The following is a 22,409-nucleotide window of genomic DNA, read 5'->3' on the forward strand; positions in this document are numbered from 1 at the left end:
TAAAGCTGATGGGAACAAAACTTATTGAAATTAGCCCTCAAACACATAAAATTTGTTATTTTTGAAAATGCATGCAATATATGCATTAGGAGCATGGTAGTATAAATTCCACATAATGACGACACGAAAATGAAGTTATTCAAAATATACTAAAGATACATCTAGTCAAGAGAGGCAATTTTTTCCTAAATGGAGGCAACTGCGACCATAAATTATATATTACATTTTCTGCTCTAAGTGAGAGAGAGAAAAATGGCAAGTTTTGTCATGTTTTGTACTGAAAAAAAATATGTGTGTTCAGGTTAATTAGGATTAGTGCTCCTACAGCATATAAAAGAATACTTCAAACTGTATTCCGCAAAAACCCTTTTCTTGTGCGTACATTTATGTACACATAATTGAAGAGTCCAGTTTCATGGGAAAATGTTACATATATTTAACAACATTAACAAGCTAATGGTTTCAATTTTACATTAATTAATTATTCAGCCACCAGCTGAAATAAGACCCAGTACTTTATACACGGTGTGAAAATTGTAGTAAAATAGTGCATCGTAGATGCGAAAATGGAAAGAGAATAATTTGAAGTGTACAGGAATGAAAGCACAAAAGTTAAGCTAATTCAGAATGAAGCGCACCTTTTTTTTTCCTTTGCAAACATGTAAGATATGAATAGAAACACTTTCTCAAATAATTACTGGAAGAGGAACATGCCATACAAATTCTAAATCAGATCTATATTACCAGATAGAACCAGCTGAAATACAATCTAATTATTTGCCAAAGAGAGAGAGATTTAGTGATATACTTCTGACATTCAGCAATGAATCACATACAAAAATAATGTGCTGAATTGCAAACATACAATACGATAACTGCCCCTAACAGAGAGACAGATCAGTATTGAATTAATAGAAGGAGTATGAAGCTGTAAATTTACTGGATTTTGTAATGACACACATTAATGACCTTCTTAAATAGTTATCTGTCTATAACCAATTACAAGTATACATTAACTCATTGCTTTAATTAAATATTCTGGTAAATAGTATGTGAGTGGTACTTATGACATCTGCTCTAATGTACAGGCTACGAATAGTCTGCACTCCAGAACAGGTGTATACATCACCACTTGAAGAAACAATTAATCTAGCACTGTAGCTGTATGTTTCCTCAACCTCAATCGCATAAATCCACCCTAAACACAACAAATTTGTGATCTAATGAAACGGCTGCTAACTACAGTTAATTACATTCTTTATTTCAGGTAAGCATTTCTCTGTCTTGGTGTCCTGCATTTATCTGATGAATGAGGGTCCACTTCTATTTTCAAGGTTCTAAAGAACCAATTTACTTTTGAGACGATACTTGCAACACTTCCACTCTCTAGATGTTTTCACGAAGGTAATACTCTGTGAACTGACAATCTAAGTCAAAGGTACACTGAAATGCAACATAACAGTCATAAAAAACACAAACAATATGCATTTGTCACTTCTGCTTTCAAACTCTAGTAGTGTCCATTATTATAAATTGTTTTGACAATGAAGCTAAGATTTTAGTTTAATGGAAGATACTTCTCTGTTTTTCAACCATTATGTCATGACAGAGAAAAAAATGTAACAATGTTCAAAATTATAAAAATTACAATGAATGTACATATATATGCAACAACTGGGGAGAGACTCACAATGACAACTGGAATACCTGAAGAAAGGAAATGAAGAGGAAATAGGGTATTATTTAATATATAAATGAAATTTAGAGCTCTGGTTTAACCAAGAACACTTGAAAAATACTGGTGATTCCACAAATGAGAAATACACATGAAGTGCCTGCAAAAAGGATTTACAGAAATGAGTTATTCAGTCAGGTACCACAGTTATCTGATCATCATCTCTTGCACTACTTAAGTTATTAGCTTTGTCAACTAGTTGAGCCTGTCTCAGATCAGGGTCAGTAGTCTCAACATTTTCAGGTGATTTTACAGGATTACACGACTCTTCGAAAGAAAATGGACTATGGCAATCACTGTCACTTTTTTCACCAGTTGCAGGAGATCCAGCTTCATTGACATGAAGTTTCATCACTGTCCGTGCATCATCAATCACACTCAAATTTCCACACTGAAAACCACAAGCACTTTGACTGAAATCTACATCAGCTGAATCCCACAATTTAATACCACTGCCACAGACTGATGTTACGGGACACCACATTCGGGTATCACAATCATCATCATCATCATCATTATCACGATCATCCTCACCTGTAACAACTGGTAGGCAAGGTTTGGCTAGATTAAAATTTTCATCCTCATGATGCCTTATTCTCGGCTGGTTGCCTTTCTCATATGATACTGGTGAAATTTCCTTTTTATCATCACATTCACTAACCTTGGCTTCTCCAGTTTTATTGTTATTGATGAAATCTGGCACTGGAGATTGTGATGCTCGAACTTCGGGACCCTCTGGGATTAGCTTTCCAGATTTCTGAAGCATTGCATCTTTAACTGCATTGGCCAGTGGCCCTGCAGTCAAAAGAAATGCTGCATCACTATTTGATGTAGGCTGTTGATTTATGATAGCAGCTGTTGCTTTGTACTGAGGCTGGGATTTGTTGAAGAAGCTGCCTGGTTGTTGAAACAATCCCATAAGTTTTTCTAAATTGGAAGTTGGTTTTTGGTCACTGAAATGGATGTCTGGTGGTGCAACCCATGAAATCTTTCTTTGTGGTTGAGGAACTGTGCTATGTCCAAACCTACTAACTAATTTCGAACTATTTGAATGAGTTTCATTTGTTGGATTAGAACTGACTGTAACTCCTCCATCTGAATGGGTTGTCACTTTTGGAACTGGAATTTCAAAATTTGTGCTCTGAAGAGAAGAATTACTTTGGATATCTGTTTCAAGTTGATTATGCTTTTCAGTGAAACTTTCTGGATCCATAAGTCTCCTAACCTCCATATCATCATTATCTTCAGAAGTGTCAGAAGCTAATGACAGTAAACTTGCACAACTGGACAAACTTTGCATTTGTTTTGCAATGTTCTGAGATATTTTGGATGTATCGATGAGTTGAGTTGGCATACCTGGAGAACTCTGGGTTGCATCGCCTGTAATTATTGATGACGATAATGATGAGCCAGACAATTCACTAGCTCTAAGAGCAGCACTTTCATCTGTGAGGCCGCCTACAGATGGCTTCAAAGGTGTTTCTGATTTCTTAGATTCATCTGACGTTTCTAAATGGTTATTTGGAGATACATCATTGTCATTCAACTTGAAAGAAAAGCCAGGTGTGACAGTCCTCCCAATCCTTCTGTTTATATCTGGATTTAAAACACTTGGTTCAACAGAAGTCACCTGGAACCGGGATGATGATGCAGATGGTGATGCTGTTACTGGACATGATGATGGAGATGATGATACTTCGAAGAAAGTTGTCGGTGAAGACATCTCGGATACTCTTGATACCTATAGACACAGTTTATTTTATCAGAATTTAATGTAAAGTTTGTTGCATGATCATACATTTTAAAATGATTAAAAATATGTCATTTGTAAACTAACAATTGTAAATATTCCCCATTATACACTTAGTACTTGCATATTTCTCTTATGAGTATTTTATTCTCAGCCACATAATTAGTTTTGAAGATAATACAAGTATGTACAGAAAATGTTAAGCTACAGAAAAGGTCTGTATTAATAATAATAATGCAGTAGATAGGTGGCACAATAGTACTAACATTTTAAAACTGGAAAACTGCATCATATGTACGCATCTATTAAACAGGAGCATGCATTGGAGAGATACTCATACTTATTCCACTGATAGTTCTGCTCATCAAGAAACAAAAACATCTGAACAACAAAACAGCTTTTCTAAAAAATAATAATATATTTACACTTTCAGAACATTTTTACGAAATATTTATGATGAACAATACTAATCTTTCTTTATTTTCATGACTTTAGCATTCTATTCACAGCGAAGGATTAAAACTGCTCCACAGTGTTTCATGGAATGAGAACATGTATCATTGTGGAAGGTGATTTGTTGATCAGATGGGGGTGTTACCTTCTGTGATCCCCTTGGTGCTATTCGAGAGGAGTACATTATGTGCAGGCACCCTTGGTTTCATCCTTTCTATTCCATTCCTCATCGTCAATGACGACGACAACAACAACAGATGCCAGAATGCTGGTGTCCTTATTTTGTCAACAAAATTGTGTACTGCATAATGATTTCTATTTTTATTTCCCAAATGTGTGCATACTTTGGTAGTTCATCAACAGGGGTAACACATACCTGTTAAGTGGCTGACCCCATTTAATTTGTGCCGTTTGTGCTCAGTAACAAGTAAAGCATAAGCCTGAAAACTACATTCACAGGTGGCAGGCAAATCAGTACATTTAGTTGTTACAATACATAAGAAGGAGAACATATTTTTCAATTAAAGTAGAAAATATGCTAAACATGTGCACTGTTATTGACTGGGTGTCATGACTATCATATGAAATAAAACTTCCTGACAGATTAAAACTGTGTGCCAGATCAAAAATTGAACTTGGGGCCTTTGCCCTTTGCAGGCAAGTGCTCTACCATCGAGCTACCCAAACATGACTCATGACCCATCCTCATAGCTTTACTTCTGCTAGTACCTCACTTCCTACTGCCTGAACTTCACAGAAGTTCTGCCTAACTTGTAGGACTACCACTTCTGGAAGGAAGAATATTGCAGGCACTAGGCTTAGCCACAACCTGGGGTATTGTTTCCAGAATGAAATTTTCACTCTGCTGTGGAATGTGCGATGATGAGAAATTTCCTGATAAATTAAAACTGTGTGATGGACATGGACTCAAACTCAGGACCTTTACTTTTTACGGGCAAGTGCTCATCAATTAAGCTACCCAAGCATGACTGTCGTGCCGGTTAAGCAGGGGAACTGTGAAGTTTGGAAAGTAGGAAATGAGGTCCTGGCAGCAGTAAAGGTGTGAGAATGGGTCATGAGTTATGCTTGGGTAGCTCAGTGGTAGGGCACTTGCAAGCAAAAAGCAAGGGTCCTTGGTTTGAGTCTCAGTCCAGCACCCATTTTAATCTGCCAAGAACTTTCACATCAGTGCACATTCTGCTGCAGAGTGAAAATTTCATGCTGGAAACAATCCCCCAGGCTGTGGCTAAGCCATGTCTCTGTAAATCCTTTCTTGCAGAAGTGCTAGTCCGGCAAGTTAGGCGGGAGAACTTCTGTTATGTTTGGAAGGTGGGAGATTAGGTACCGGCAGAAGTAAAACTTTGAGGGTGGTTCAGGAGACATGCTTGGGTAGGTCAGTGGTACAGCATTTGCCCACAAAAGGAAAAAGTCCTGAGCTTGAGTACCAGTCTGGCAACAAAGTGTTAATCCGCTAACAAGTTTCTTATCAGTACACACACACTGCTGCTCTGTGAAAATTTCATTCTGCAAGCACTTTAAGTGTATGAAAAATAATAAATCAGATTAAGTGGAGAAATTTTTAAATTTCTGAGACTTTGAGAGACTACAGCATTTGATAGGTAAATTAGCCCCTACTGGTATTACAAGCATTGATTTCTGAAAACTCACAAGTAGCCATTATCGGAGATAGTGGAACAAAATGAAAATGACTCTGCAAATGAACAAAGTTGTTCACTGATATAAAGCTCTGGTTGACAATCTTGATAACCTATTATGCTTGGGGCTGTGTCACAAATATGCCAGATAATGAAGGTTATTTATAAAAACCTGGTTTAAAAAAGGGATATAAGTAAAACCTACAGTTTTAATGTACAAAAACAAGTGACTGTTACTTGTTTAATACAGGGTGATTCAAAAAGAATACCACAACTTTAAAAATGTGTATTTAATGAAAGAAACATAATATAACCCTCTGTTATACATCATTACAAAGAGTATTTAAAAAGGTTTTTTTTTTCACTCTAAAACAAGTTCAGAGATGTTCAATATGGCCCCCTCCAGACACTCGAGCAATATCAACCCGATACTCCAACTCGTTCCACACTCTCTGTAGCATATCAGGCATAACAGTTTGGATAGCTGCTGTTATTTCTTGTTTCAAATCATCAATGGTGGCTGGGAGAGGTGGCCGAAACACCATATCCTTAACATACCCCCATAAGAAAAAATCGCAGGGGGTAAGATCAGGGCTTCTTGGAGGCCAGTGATGAAGTGCTCTGTCACGGGCTGCCTGGCGGCCGATCCATCGCCTCGGGTAGTTGACGTTCAGGTAGTTACGGACAGATAAGTGCCAATGTGGTGGCGCTCCATCCTGCTGAAATATGAATTGTTGTGCTTCTTGCTCGAGCTGAGGGAACAGCCAATTCTCTAACATCTCCAGAGAGTGTGGAACGAGTTGGAGTATCAGGTTGATATTGCTCGAGTGTCTGGGGGGGGGGGGGGGGGCATATTGAACATCTATGAACTTGTTTTTGAGTGAAAAAAAACCTTTTTAAATACTCTTTGTAATGATGTATAACAGAAGGTTATATTATGTTTCTTTTATTAAATACACATTTTTAAAGTTGTGGTATTCTTTTTGAATCACCCTGTATTATAGGAGAGACTACAGTATAAAAAATTAAAGTATGTATTACTTTTCTATAAAAATAACACTGAATTAAAAGCCGAATACTGTAATGTTCTATTAAATCAATTTAAGGCTCAAAGTTTTAGAAAAGTTCAATATACACAATTTTTTTGTATGCCAGTTATGAAAGACAATAGGCACCACTGGTTTGAAAGTATCAAGAACACGCTAATTATAAAAACTATTACCAAGGATTTGGTGCAATTTAATTGGAATACTTTGGACTGGTATTTAACCCCAGTGGTTAAGCTGAAAGTTTGTTCTGAGCTCTCCTGAACATTGCAGGAAATGCTAACTTGTTTCTTGGAATGAGCTCCTTCTTTTTTTTTTTTTTAACATCATTTTGTATAATCTGCAAATTCATAACTTCAGAAGTGCTGTATTGTTGGTTACTCTCAGTGACTTTCGTAACAGTGCTTCTGAAGCCTAAGCCCAGGAGATATAAGTTTTAGCCATATCTTCTTTATCACTCTCAGTTTCTGACAGCTCCTGTGGGTTGAAAACTCTTTGTAACATCAGATCATCAGTCTGCTCTTCTTTGATTGCTAAATATCTATCAATGTCAATCCGTTTGTCAACTTCTTTGGCTGAAAATGCACTCAGTTCATAAGTGGATGCAGAATTTATCACTTTTACAATTTCAGAGCGATCAGTTCTCGACTCCTAATTGTTTACATCACTTTCCATCTCGGCTTCTTCAAGCAGTTTAGGCAATAGTTTTCTCCAGAACATGTGCAATGTTGCATTTTTCACACAGGTCCAAGCAACTGCAGCAGTTAAATAGCATCTTTGATGTTAACATTGCATTGGAACTTTTTGATGATGCAGTAGCTTAGCAGCTTGTGCACAAAAATTCCTCTGTACCAGCACCTGAAATTTTGTTTGTTCCCTCGGTCCATGGGTTGAATTAGAGCTGTAACACTGGCAGGAAGATACATGAAAAAAATTCTACACGAGACAAAGTCAGATTCTGGAGGGTGACCTCAACAGGTGTCAGCATGAGAATCACCTTACAATTTGTAGATAGTCCAATTTTTTGAAAGCTTTCTTTCACAGCTGGACAAAATGGTGAACGAATCAGTCTTTGAACAACTCGGCTTTCATCTAGGAATTAATCTGTGCACCATAAATATGTGGGACATGCGTTATATTTTTTTCAGGTTTAGGCTGTTGATGTTTCCCACTCAAAAACAAAGGAAGTTTATGATCATCTGACACATTTTCACACACTAAGACAGTTATTCTACCTTTATTCTTTTTCAAATGCTTTGCGATGGACCTCTCAGCTTCCAGTAAGGTTGAATTTGGCAAACATTGCTGTAACAGTCCAGTCTCATCAGTGTTGTAAATTTGATGTGGGAACAACTTATGCTCATCAACAAGCTTTTGAAACATTGTTTTGTACTCATCTGCAACACCCTCATTGGTTGATTTTATTTTATTATACCAGAAGCATCTAGTTTACGGATGGCCTGACAGATTTTGAATTATGAAGCAACCCTTTCAATAATGGAACAACTTCATGCGCGAGCATAACTAATTCCTTGTAAAAAAATTTGGCTTTTCAAATAATATATGCCTCATTGATGCATTTCCCTCTGCTCTCTTAGCAATGAAGTACTTATGCAAAAATTCATCTACAGTTCCTTACTTAGGTATTTTTAGAGTATGCCTCATGTCCGGGCTTTTAACCGAAGCAGATTGTGACACAAATTTCTCTAGCTGTTGTTTTTATTTTTTTAATATCATATATAGTTGTATATGTGATACTAAATTTACTCATAATATTGTCTCAGTTCTTGCCTTTTTCCAGGATTCATATGATGTCCAGTTTTTAGTGAATTGTTACATTTTTGCTCTGGAAAACGTATTCATTGCACATATGAACTTTTTACTGTGTTGTAATCTTTTGACTGAATATAGATACAGTACAATGATTTTATTAAATAACTACTACATAAAACCTCGCAGCACTGATTCAAATGTAAGTACTGTAAATTTAGGTCTAGTGAACAAAGAATCACTGATACTAGCACAAAGCTAACAATGCAACTGGCTTATCTTGACAAGAATATAATCGCTCAGGGAGGCAGACAACTATTACTGATGAGACGCTGAACCAAACAGTTCCAATGTTTCTCAAAGGCATCCAAGTGTACTGCCAATTGAGCCAAGCTAAAAATATGAGAAAATTTCTGATGAACAAGGTGTGATCAAAAAGCAATAGGAATTATTTTATTAATTTTGCAGGCTTTCTACATTCATTTTTCAAATTTTTTAAAATCTTTTTGGTAGATGTGTTTCTGATGTATGTTTGCATTTTCAGCAGCTCTGAATATTTAGTTTATTTTTGACAGTCAGAAATGTATAAGTGTTTTTGAGTACTTGGTGAATTTTTACTTTAGAAAAAGATGGATCAAATAATTTGTATTAAATTTTGCTTGAAAAATGGGATGAAGTGTAGTGCCACATTCAAAATGTTGACTGTGGCTTTTGGTGAATCTGCTATGAGTAACACCAGAACTTACAAGTGGTATAAACATTCCTAAGAGGTGTGAGAGGACGCTGAACATGACGACCATCCTGGATGCCCTAGCACATCAATTACTGACAATTGTGTGGAAGAAGTAACAAAAATGGTTCTGGAAAATCACCAGATCATCATCAGAGAGGTAGCTGATGATGTCGGCATATTCTTTGGATTATACCAAGCGATTTTTTCAGACGTTTTGGGCATGAAACATGGTGCAGCAAAGACTGTTTCGAACCTGTTGAATTTTGAACAAAAAGGACATCATGTAGACATCACTCAGGAACTGCTGAATGAAGCTGACAGTAATTCAGAACTTCTCAGGAAAGGTGGCAAAATGTGAGTATATGGATATGATGTCAAAACTGAGGCCCAATCATCCCAATCAAAGAATGAAGAGCCAAGACTGAAAAAAATTTGACAATTTCGAACACATGCGAAGGGTGTTTCTCAATGGTTTCTTCCATAACAATGGGATAGTGCACCATGAGTTCCTGCCTTACACTTGTATGATCAGTAAGGAATACTAACTGGAAGTTATGCACTATGTGTGTGAATTAATCTGAAGAAAATGACCACAAATGTGACAAAACCACTTACGGAAATTGCATCATGATGATATCCCGTTTACACCTCAATGCTTGCTCAGGGTATTTTGGCAAAAAACAAAACCATTATGTTGCCTCAGCCACCTTATTTCCAGGACATAGTTCCCTGCGACCTCTTTCTGTTTCCAAGACTGAAGTGAACCATGAAAGTATATCATTGTGCCACCCTTGATGAGATAAAAACAGAATTACTGAAGGAGCTGAACACCATAATGAAAAGTGAGTTCCAGAAGGACTTACAATATCAGAAAAAGCACTGATGAAAGTGTATTATATCTGAGGGGGATTTCTTTGAAGGGAACAAAGTTGATGTTGACCAACAAATAAAAATTATTTAAGAAAAACAAACATTCCTGTTAGTTTTTGATCACACCTCATGTGCTGGACTATCGACACTGCCGGATTATTGAGTGCCAGATTGTCGCAGTCTTACTGTACATAAAACTGAAAACAGTGAGTTGATGTGCAGCAATGTGAGGAAAAGCGAGTAAAGACAAACATGTTAAGAAAGTTTAAAAATGCATAAATGAGAATCGAATAGTGCTCTTGAATAACTAGCACAATTTGCAAAGCAACTGAGAGTTTTATACTTCCTATATGGACTAGGAACGTCTCATCCTTAACTATTCTGGTGCAGCAGAAACATTGTTTTGTCATTCATTGTCAGACCTTAATGAAAATCAAAAATGAATTAAAAGAGCAAATGAGAATTTAAAAAAAGAGCCTGCAAAGAACTCTTTTATCTTACACACATGTATATCCATGTTAGATTATAGTCTGAATCACCGTCTGTGATGAGTAACGAGTCATTTCCGAAAAGCACAAATTCATTCCCAAAATGTATTACTGTGAACAGGTATCTGTGTTGCATAAACCATAACTTATGACTTAATGTTTTTAAAAAGGAACTGTACCTGGAAGCGATTCCGAGATGGACTAGGGATAGGACTCGAGACAGGACTAGGGCTTGGAGATGGAGCAGGGCTGCGTAGACGACCACCACCTCCACGTGGTCGCGTTTCTGGCAAGAGGTGATGTGGCTGTGGCTGCTGGTGATTAGCTGTTTCCACATTCCGCATCAATGTTTCACAGGTTAACGAGATTTTTCGAGAAACAGATTTTGGAATACGTAATCGACGCTCTGGCACTTCAGCTCCAACTGTGTCTTGATGTTCCGATGCTTGCTCTTGATTACGAGTGCAGAATCTACGCACTTCAGCCACCAGTTGTTCATACTGTTTATCGTCATCTTCCTGTACAACCATGAAGAAGTATTAAAAAATGAAACACTCTCACAAGTTCCAGCATAAAAAAACTTAACAGGTAATAGCATAAATTCATTTAGAAATTACACATTGGGGTATTTTGAAAGTCTGGTATCCAAGTGAAGGACATCACTGGTTCAAGTATATTAAATTACATGTACTATTCATTCCATTAGATTCATAGTGAGGAGGTCCGTCAGGATGCAGAACATGTCCAAAAACAAAAACATATAATAAATATTTACATAGAAAAAAAAGATATGCTAACGTACCTTCCACAGATCCCAAGTGAAACAGTCCTTTTGAGTGTGGAATAAGTCAAAGAATCTTGAACATATTTTCACTTCAAAGATAACAACATGTTTCTCACTACACATGAAGATTTTCAATACACTGTGGTAATTATTAGGCTATAAATACTTTTGGATTAAAGAAAAGCATAAGTATTGAGTTGTCGACAGGCTCACACTAAAGAAATAAAATCTGCTACTTTTTAGAGCCATTCTTTGATGAGCTAGAGTAAAATACACACACAAAACACACACCTATGCACCTACATCGTGCCAGCTAGACTAATGCTGTATTTTTGGGAGTGAACTGGTTGCAGTGGGGAGGGTAGAGGGAGAGAAAGGTGGGAGGCAGGGAGAGGGACTGGAGGTGAGTCACTAGAGGCTTGTAGGGAGGCAGCTTGTTTGGTGGCTAGGAGTGTGGAAAGGACAGGTGGCAAGTTTATGGGCTCAGCAGGTAATTCACATTGTAGGGTCCAGCGGGGAGTTTTGCAAGCTGAAGATGGTATAGGGACATGAAGTGGGACAGGGTGACAGGACAGAGGAAGGGCAAACTGTCAGGTGAAGGGTCAGTGAGTTACCTGAGACTGAGGCCAGAACTATTATAGGAGTGGAGGATGTGTTGTAAGGACAACTCCTAACTATGTAATTCAGAGCAGCTGGTGGTGGAGGGAAGGATCCAGACGGCCTAGGTTGTGAAGCACCCACAGAAACTGAGCACATTCTGCCTATTGATAATTCAACATTTCTCCTTCTTGCTGAGTGGTCTCCTTTAATCCAAAATACATAAATTCTACAAGAAATTTCCTACAACATTTATACCACATAGCTGCTCTCTTCCTTCCAAACCTTGTGCCATCCCTGCTTTGTTACTGCCCATAATCACATCCTCTTTGTCTCCCCAATATTGTCCGTCCGCATCTTTTTCTATGTTTTCCTGCATGCCTTTGTTACATACACGCATTGCCGATACCTAACAATGTGGCCCCACTTGACTTTTGTAACACCCTATAGCACCGGGCATGGCCGTTATAACTGCACCACATGCTGTTCTACGTACCACCCATCCACAGGTTCACAGTTCTAGCACCTGCCAGCAACTAACCACTACATTTCAATGCAGAATCCATCCACCATCCCTACTCCCATATTGCTCCATCCAGATATTCAGGTCTTTCCTTTCTTTTTCCTGTGTATGATTACAACTTATGCATGATCAAATGTCCTCATGCCACAAAACCATTCTATTGCTCCAACACCATTTTTTTTATCCTTTTCACTCCCCGAACTACCATTATATTATCTGATTCTTCTTATACCCACATAACACTTTCACTCACTCACTTCCCACATCACTGACTATCTCCTAACACCATCCCTACCCCAATGGATGCCAGCTCCATCTTTCTGCACCAGTTCAAAACAGTGTTTTTTCCCTGGCTAAAAACCAGTCCCAAATCCTGTTCCTTAAAAGATGTCTGGATCATGGTACCCCTGTCCATCAATGGCCTAACCATGGAAATCCCCTACTCTGGATACTATCCATCCTTTCACAACAACCTTCACCTTTTCAGATTACACCAGTCTCCATCACTCACAAACCTTGTATTGTAGAAACATCTTTCCATGATACAGGCATCCCATAACCACCTCTACTCCCTCCACAAGATACTATTACTGTGCAATTCTTGGTACATAAACAAAATCTTCAAAACAGAAACCTGTGCACGTCAACACCTACAGCAGCATTCCAACCACCACCTCCATAAATTGTCAAACCTGTTGACATCATAGCACCCAGACCCTGCCTAGCTGACCTCTTCAACTTACCACATCTTCTAAAACTCCCTCCCAACACCTCAAAAAACCCAGAACCTCTAATAAACCAAAGAAATTGTTTTTAACCTTTCCACCAAAAACCTCAGTCCCATAGAAGTTTCAGCCCTATGCAAAGGCCTCACTTCAGCCCTACACCCAATTTTAACCCATGTTGGGATTGTCAAAGACCTACTCTCCTTATCCCAATCCCTGCATTGGAAACACTTCTTTGCCACCAATCCCTTCAATCAAAGCCAATCTAATCCGAACACTCAACCAAGCCTCTCCCAGTTCATACCACCATCAAAATGTGACCCCTTCCAATCTTCCACCTTGTGCTCCCACTGAAAGAATTTCTGCTCTTGTTGACCAATACCTCAAGCAATTGCCAGAAACCTAGCCTCCCACATCAAAGATACCAACCACTTCCTTCACCAATTCTCCATCCTTTAACTCCTGGATCCCTTCTTGTCACTGTTGACTCAATTTCCCTGCACAACAACTAATCCCCTATGTCCATGGTCTTGCCACTATTGAAAACTCCCAACCCCCTTCACGCTCCAAACCCACTACCTCATTCTTCATACACCTTTCTAACTTTATCTTGACACGCAACTACTTTTCCTTTGAAGTGGAGGTATAGAAATAAATCCATGGCCCAGCCATGGCCACCTGCATAGCGCCCTTCAATGCCAACCTGTGTATGAGATATCTAGAGGAATCCTTCTCAGCCTCTCAAAACTCCAACTCCTAGTCTGACTCTGGTTCACTGATGATATCTTCATGATCTGGACTCAGGACCAAGACATCCAACTCTCATTCCTTCACAACTTCAACAACTTCCTTCCCATTCACATCACTCTGTCCTCCTCAACCCAGCGTGCCAATTTCCTGGATGTTGTCCTCTTCCTCTCCGATGGCTCCATCCACACATCTGTCCACCTTAAACACCTCAACAACCACTGGTACCTGCATTTCAACAGCTGCCATTCCTCCCACACAGCATGGGCACCTGGATATGGTGTATCTGCAGTGACAATAACTACCTTGTCGAGTATGCTGAAGGTCTCATAAAGGGCTTCACAAAGTCACTATTCCCCAGACGTAGTCCACAAATGGATTTCCTGTGCCATATCCCCACACAACCCCAATCCTCCCATCAGCCCCAAGAACCAGCTACAAAGGAGCAGCCCCTTTGTCACCTAGTACCATCCCAGGCTGGAACAAATGAACCACATCCTTTGTCAGGATTTTCATTATCTATCATTATGCCCTTAAATGAGCGACATCCAAGATCACTCCCATCCCTCCTAAGTGGTGTTTCAGTGCCCACCCAACCTCCACAACATCCCAGTCCATCCCTCTGCCACTTCTAATCCCAACCCCATGCCACAGGGATCATATCCCACCTGTCCACCTGGATGAATGGCCACTGCCAAACTGTGGCTAAGAGCAAAGTGAACCACTCTGTGGCACAACATGCAGTTGAATATACCATGCTTCATTTCGATGGCTGCTTCACAATGGCCAACTGGCTCCTCCCCTCCATCTTTTCTGAAGTGTGCAGATGGAAGTTATCCCTACAACACAGTCTCCATTCCCAAAATTATCCTGGCCTCAACCTATGGTAACCTACTATCCCCACACCCTCCACAACCATTTCTGCCCCGTCATATCATCTCCTCCCAATTCACATCCCGCCACCCTCATTGTGTGCTACTGTCTGCCAACACATCCTCCCGTCTTTGTCCCTTCTCTGCTCCCCATCCCCCCACCTCCACCCCAACCTTCCAACATTGCACTGCACGTGGCAGCCTTGTACTGCCACCATCTAGTCCCTGCATGCTCTGCCAGACAGTACTCTTTTCTTCCCCCACCCATAGCCTGCTATCCCTCTCCCTTTCCATCCCTAATTTGGAATACTGCTTTTGTTCAACATGACAATTGCATTCTGGCCAGAGCAACAGGAGATAGTGGTCATATGTGCATGAAGTGTATTTGCTTTTGTGAATACGTGTGTGTGTGTGTGTGTGTGTGTGTGTGTGTGTGTGTGTGTGTGTGTTTGTGTGTTTTTCTGAATAAGGCTATCGCTGACAGACAACAAAACATAACTTTAAAAACAAAGTGAAATCATGTTTGTTCATATTCCCCACATACCACACAACAGTTCTAAATCATCATCAAATCGGCGATTGAGTACCCTGAAGATCATGCACCGAACTCACAATGCTCTTCCATAGATGGCGATCTTGTGCAGTTTGGATCCAGTTGTCATGCACTCCAAGCTGGCAAAGATCTTTCTGTAGTTCATCCTCCCATCGCTTCCTGGGTCTTCCAATTGGATGGGTACCAGCAGGTCTTCCCATAAGTATGGCTTTTAGCCAAGAGGTGTCTGGTCTTCTACCAATGTGGCCTGTCAAGCTTATTCTCCATGCTTTCAGTTTTTGAACGCTGTTCAGTTGCCTCATCAGCTCATACAATTCTTGGTTTTTTTCTACGTCTCCACGAGCTCCCTTCCTGGACAGGTCTAAAGATTCTTCTCATACTTTTTCTTTTGAAGACCAACAAGTTTTCTTCATCCTTATTTTTGTGCTTAGGGTACAGTTTTGAATGTATTGTGGTCATAAATTTGACCTGTTGCACTTCACAGCATGAGAGTAATTAATAGTATTCACCAAACACGCAAATAAATAAGGGTGGATATTAATGTTTCCTGGCTATCAGGTGTAACTAGTTAGTAATATTAACAATATAATTTTATGTTCATAGTCTCTGAATACTATTAATGTATACATTAATAAAAGTACTTACAGTAGGGTATGGCATGTTTCTTATATCCTTTCAATTTGCATCACAGAAATTATGTCATGTTATCTGTGACCATAGTGAACAAGTACCAGAAGAAGGCAGAAAGAGATATTTACATATTGCAATGACTGTCTGCTGTACTGTTTGTAGCTCTGTGTAAAATGTCTGTCAGCAGTTTCCACCTACTACTGCTACTACACTAGGGCACTTTCAACAGTTTCCTTTCTTCTCAATTATTTGAGATAGAAAGCACAATTGGTAAAAGAACCCCAATCAAATGGTAATTTCTTATGTAAAACCTACATTTAATAGACATTATGGTACCATCTGCACAGTTTCCTTACTTAACTGATATTTCATTATTTCTTTATAAACTCATAATATTCAGTATTTATGAAACCATTAACACAGCTACTTTACATTTCTTTATTCATGCAATACCATGCCAGATGTTCAAAAGAATGTAAGCTGTTTATCATATACAAAATTTAATTTGATGAATATTATATATAGACAAGTAACTGTAGTGATATATGAAAATAGTAGTATTTCATACCATCTTTTTCTTTGGTCTGTCATCCAGATCCACTTGCGTTACACTATGATTAACTTTCAAGGAGTGCGTAAGTGCTAAAAGGCCAGCTAGTTGGATGTTGTTATCTCTCAGATCAATCCGCTGTAAAATATTTGATAAAGAATCTCATATCACTGGATTTCAATGTAAAACTGTAGTTCTGCTACACACATTCAATAAGAAATCTATCAGGCAACCTACATATGCATTTTTTCTGTTATCAGTATTCAATTAATAAAGCTACAATTTCTTTAACTGAAACTAATCCTCTGTTTGTCACATACAAACAGAATGATAAGTGAAGCATGTACATAATGACAATTAAGGATACAACTTATTGTGCTCAGAGAGTTCTACCCATGTTACTGAATTCACATATAAGTCAAGAGGTAGTTCAGCTTTACCAATGCTGTACGTATGCCACTGAATTCTATATCACTACAAGACACACTTTCTATTTACAGTACATACAATAATAGCACAGAGTACATAATTAAAAAACTGCTCTCTCTGAAAACTATAAAAAATTGCAATATATTCACTTCTAGTGATCTAAATGCTATCCTGACAGTAAAAAAAGAATATTAAGTACCCACTAAGACAATTTCTTATGTATTTTTGGACAGTATAAGTGTCACTGTTGAATTACATGTGGCACAAACAAGTAGACATGCAACTGACAGTGCACCACATAGAAAGTAAAAACACTTTACTGAAATTTTAATACAATTTATATTACAATAAAATCACAATATTCTTAATAATTATGTATTCCATTAATGATTCACTTACACAACAAGTGAAATATCTGGCAAGCTGTAAACCTTACCTAATGCCGTCACCAGTCTTATCATGGTACTTCATATTTAACACTTACACTAATTTACACACTACAACTGCATAAACAAAGATGTCCCTGGTGAGACATATAACTCTGTTTTCAGTTTATAGTGGTTTACATTGTTCTCCGGGAAAGAATATGCCTATACTGCTGCACTACCAGCTGATAATCTGAGTTTAGGGTTATGATTGGACATTTATCATTTGCTTGTTGCATCAGACAAAATACTTAATACAGGTAGACATTCTAGCAGCCAACTGTCATATCTGAATGCTTCACACAAGACTGTAATCAAAATCTGTTAAGTTACAGGTGAGATAAATTTGAATATTTGTGGTTTGTATTCACTGCTATACATGGCATGCAGAAGCTACTCTAAATCTGCCATATGTAAGGACTGCAAAATGAATTTATGTCTAGTGCAATGTTTCATTTAAAAGTGTTGACTTATCAAAACACTGTATAGATAAAATATCTGAAGACTGTGCAGGAGAGTTTCATTTCTCAAAGAAAAAACTTTTCACTACGGGCATCTGCAAATGACGCTGTTCAGACTAGAGTTCTTTTCTTCAGACCTGACCCTGCATTAGGTTTGGTTCTTAAGAAAAACATTAAGTTGATTTTGTATGAAGATTTCAATATAAACCTTCAGACTGATTCTCCAGAAAAACAAATGCTGACTTACTTGAATCTTACAACTTAGTGTAGGCAGTATAGTTTCCTACTAAAATTCAGAGAAACAGTAATAAGTCACAAAACGTTCAGCACGAGAAAAATTAGTAATGGCTTGTCTGAGCCTGAAGCACAGGCAGTAATACTGACAGGAATAAAGGCAGAATCATATTTCGAAGCACTGAACAAAATATTTAGAGATACGAGTCCACTTGTAATGCAGACATTTAAAGCCAATCTCGAAGGGGAAACTTGGTAAGAAGTCTGAAATACAAACAACTTGAATGATAAATATATTTCTTAAAACTTGTATCTCATTCTTTGACAGATCTTTACTATCAAAAAATTGTAGCCAGTCACACAGTACTAATAAGTAACCGATTTGAACAAGTAATGGTATTATAATATCATGTAAGGCGAAATGGGAGCTGTTTATTTATTTAGTCATATGGCTCACAAGCAGTATAAAAATACAGGTGTATAACATCAGTATATGCATATAAAAAGAATACAGCAAGACAGAAACTATATGTAAAACTATCTAAATGGCAATATATAAGTTTCTAATCCACATAAGATCTGTATCATCAGCTTTCATGAGGTCACTCCAGCTCCCTTGATAGGAACAAAAGGGGCATTCATCCCTAATAAGCTTGACTGACTGGTTCTGAGTCCCACAGTCACAAACTCGAGACTCTGTAGTGCCCCACTTGTAAAGTGAGTCTCTGCATTGACCATGGCCAGTGTGAGTTCTGTTCAATTTGACCCATAGTTTTCTGTCAAGTTCTGTGCCAGCAGTATCAAAGTTATACTTTCAGAACCAGTCATGCTGTTCAGGATTTTCAATAAGTTTACAGTTCTGATTCCGCAGCACTCTCACCTTGATATTACTGTCATCTAGCTGTTCTGCTTGCCACAACAGTGGGTTTCTTGAATGAAGTCTATTTCATTGTAGACTTGGTATGTCTTCCTGTATGGGTAATTCCAGGTTCTCCTGTAGGTTGCGGTATTCCCTAAGCAAGGCCTCACTTTTATGGATTGCGGGTGGATAGATGTTGCTCAGCAGATGAAGCCAATAAATGGGAGTTGGTTGTATTGGTTATTATTAACTGCATAGTGTGGTTCAGCTAGACACTGATAAAGTTGGTGTGGCAGCTGTGTAGCCACACTGGAGCATAATACTCAGCTGCTGAGAAGACCAGTGCAACGGATGATGTGAGCAAGGTATCTGCTGAAGCTCACCATGTCATTCCACACAATTTTTAAATAATATTGTTATGAGTTATCTTGAGAGCAGTATTTTCAAGATGTTTTTTATATGAAAGTGTGCGGTCAAGGGTGACACCAAGGCACTTAGAGTATTTGTTATGGCAAGAAGTGTTTTTATGACGATTCACTCTGAGCTCCTTGTTAGCTTGTTTGTTGTTCAGATGGTTGGGTTGTTTGGGGGAAGAGACCAAACAGCAAGGTCATCAGTCTCGTCGAATTAGGGAAGGATGGGGAAGGAAGTCGGCCGTGCCCTTTCAAAGGAACCATCCCGGCATTTGCCTGGAGCGATTTTAGGGAAATCATGGAAAACCTATTCAGCATGGCCCGACGCGGGATTGAACCATCGTCCTCCCGAATGCGAGTCCAGTGTGCTAACCACTGCACCACCTCGCTCGTTGTTGTTCAGATGGAATTTACATACATCAGTTTTACTTGTACTGGGTTCAAATCGCCACTTAAAATAGGATCTCATAATGGCTGGATATTCTGTGACAACTGCCTCCACTTGTACATGATCTTCGGTTTTACAAGCAATAGTGATATCATCCGTGTAGCAGAATTCTGTTGACCTGTTATTGGGGAGATTGGAGATATATAGGTTGAATAATAGGGGACTAAGACAGAGCTCTGGTAGACCATTACTTAATTTCCTCTCCTTGCTCACATTTTCTCCCAAGTAAATGTGGAAATACCTATTGTTTACCATGGTGTTGATGGAGGTTACAGTTTTTTGGTATCAGATTGTTTTTAGTAATTGGTATACCATTCCTTCTCTCCAGACTGGGTCATATTCTGTGGTTAGGTCTACAAATGTGACAAATATCTTCATGTTTTCTTGGAAACTAGTATCTATGAAAATTGTTAGGACCAATACCTGATCGCAGCAACTTCTCTGTGGCCTGAAACTTGCTTGTTTAGCGGGGATATTTTCCACAATGAATCCACTAATTCTATGAGTCTCTTGAAGAGTTTGTAAGAATAGCTAAAAAGGGAAATTGGCCTGAAACTTTGAGGTTGGTCAGCTGATTTACCTGGTTTCAAAACTGCCACTATTTTTGTTCCATTAGCTCATTGGGCAGTAGTCCATTATCTAGAATGTTGGAGAAGAAGCTGACCAGCCATTTTTTTCCCACCATTACCCACGTTTATCAGAAATTCCAGGTGCACATTATCCAGACCAAGTACTTTAGCACGTTTAGTTTGTTTCAAGGCCTCATCCAATTTCATCAGTGTAAATGGTAAAGAGAAATTAGATTCTTTTGGGCACTGAGCTTTTACAGAGGTCAATTCTCATTTTATTTTGGAAGTATGTTGTTTGTCACGGGATGATCTAGATGTTTCTGCTATATGGTTAGCGATTTGGTTACCTGAAATACCAGATTTCTGACTGGGTTTATTGGAGGCTCCGCCAAGCTTACACAGAAGGCACCATGCCTTTCCAGTTGAATGTTTTAAGTTTACATTTTCTACTGTCTCGCACCATCTTACTTTTCTAGCTGTGTCAAGACTTTGGAGGAGGTCGTCTGCGATAACATTGTCACCAGTTTTGCTATATTCTTCATAAAATTATTCGCAATGTTCATTCCTTGCTGGTATATATTCCTTTCTGTACCCACAGGGGATAAGTTTCTTAGCAGCAGTAAGAACAGCTCTGACAAATCGAGGGTAATTTTTGGTTGGGTTCTGCTGGAATAAAACAAATATATTTATCAATGTGGTTGGCAAAACACTGCCAATTAGCCCAGCGGAAATTCCATCTTGGTCGCGATAAAGGGACAGAGAGCCTCATATCGAGCATTACTGGCCTGTGATGGCTGTGTGGGAAATTATGTATGACTTCTCTGCACATAGGCAGTGGATGCCCTCTATAGTCCCAGTACACAAAGCAGAAATCTGGGTTGTAACCTCTTCACCAAACAGCCATCTGAATGTGGTCATATCGTTGGCATCATAAACCAGGTACAGATTTTCATGTTCAGCCCAATCACTGACTGTAATACCACATTCACTGTCACGTGCATAGTCTCAAATGACCATGGTGAATATTAAATTCTAGGATAAAACAGATGATGGGCAGTAATTGGTAGAACATCCAGTGGCTACAGCACATTTGGTGGCTTACAAATATTATTTATAATGATGTCCTCCATTTGTATCAAGACATACTGGATCTCATTTTCTGTGTTTGTTGAAATAAGGTGAGCATGCTCAATATTGCTCCTTGCACAGGTGGCACCACCATACACACTGTGATATGTAGCACCCACAAGATCGTAGCCATGGATTGTACCTCTTTTACGCAGGTCTTCTGAAGCTGGAGTGTGCGTTTCTGTATTAGAACTATTTAAATATCATTATTTACAAGGAGTTTAGATAGGTACTAGCTTTTAGCTTGGCCAATGCCTTCTATGTTTAAATGGCATACTTGGATTGAAGGCCAAGTCTTTTAATCAACTGGTCCGGAGAAGGCCCATTTTTTAAAGCTTTTTGATTTTGATTTGTCTGCATGTTTGTAGCCAGGAAATCCCAATATTTTTGACCTTGCTGCCGATTTGTTCTACATCATTTACTGTTACATGGGGTACACATATAGTATTCTACTATGGCACAAGAAGGGAGCTGTACTTCAAATTATGATATGGGAGCTGTATCATAATTCGAAGTACAGTCAAAGACGAATAACAAAATTTTGCTACAAACAATACTGCAAATTGTTGAGGATTACTATTAGACAGGGTAAAACAAAGACAATGAATAGCTTTCAGTGCAAAATTGAAACTGTATGGTCAACTGTGAATGAAATATTGGGGCAGAATGTGGGTGTTCGACATATTACAACTCTCTCACATGAGAATAAACCAAAGTTGTGCTATATATTTAATAATCACCTCTAGTCAATAGTCGGAAACATATATTTTATTAGTAAGCCTACAATTAAATATGCAGAAATCTTAAAAAGCTGGTGTTACAACACTAATACATCACATGCATTCTACAGGAAACAAGCAAAGATGAAAATGAATCAGTTATTATGCCATTAAAGAGTAAGGACTCCCATGTGTTTGATGCAATCTGAAGTGGGATTATGAATAAAAGTGCACCACACATCA

General features: G+C 38.5%; 1 protein-coding gene across 1 annotated transcript in view; it reads right to left on the reverse strand.

Annotated features, from left to right (window-relative positions):
* Positions 1 to 1,739: 1,739 nt before the first annotated feature.
* LOC124722193 (protein phosphatase 1 regulatory subunit 37) overlaps positions 1,740 to 22,409 on the reverse strand; it is a 242,714-nt gene continuing 222,044 nt past the window's right edge. The window contains exons 9-12 of the mRNA XM_047247391.1: positions 16,500 to 16,619; positions 10,680 to 11,018; positions 1,878 to 3,476; positions 1,740 to 1,835 (exon numbers count right to left, since the gene is read on the reverse strand). Of these exons, the coding sequence (XP_047103347.1) occupies positions 1,740 to 1,835; positions 1,878 to 3,476; positions 10,680 to 11,018; positions 16,500 to 16,619 (2,154 nt within the window). The remainder of the gene's footprint in view (positions 1,836 to 1,877; positions 3,477 to 10,679; positions 11,019 to 16,499; positions 16,620 to 22,409) is intronic.

The sequence above is a fragment of the Schistocerca piceifrons genome, chromosome X (assembly GCF_021461385.2).
Source record: "Schistocerca piceifrons isolate TAMUIC-IGC-003096 chromosome X, iqSchPice1.1, whole genome shotgun sequence".
NCBI classification, from domain to species: domain Eukaryota; kingdom Metazoa; phylum Arthropoda; class Insecta; order Orthoptera; family Acrididae; genus Schistocerca; species Schistocerca piceifrons.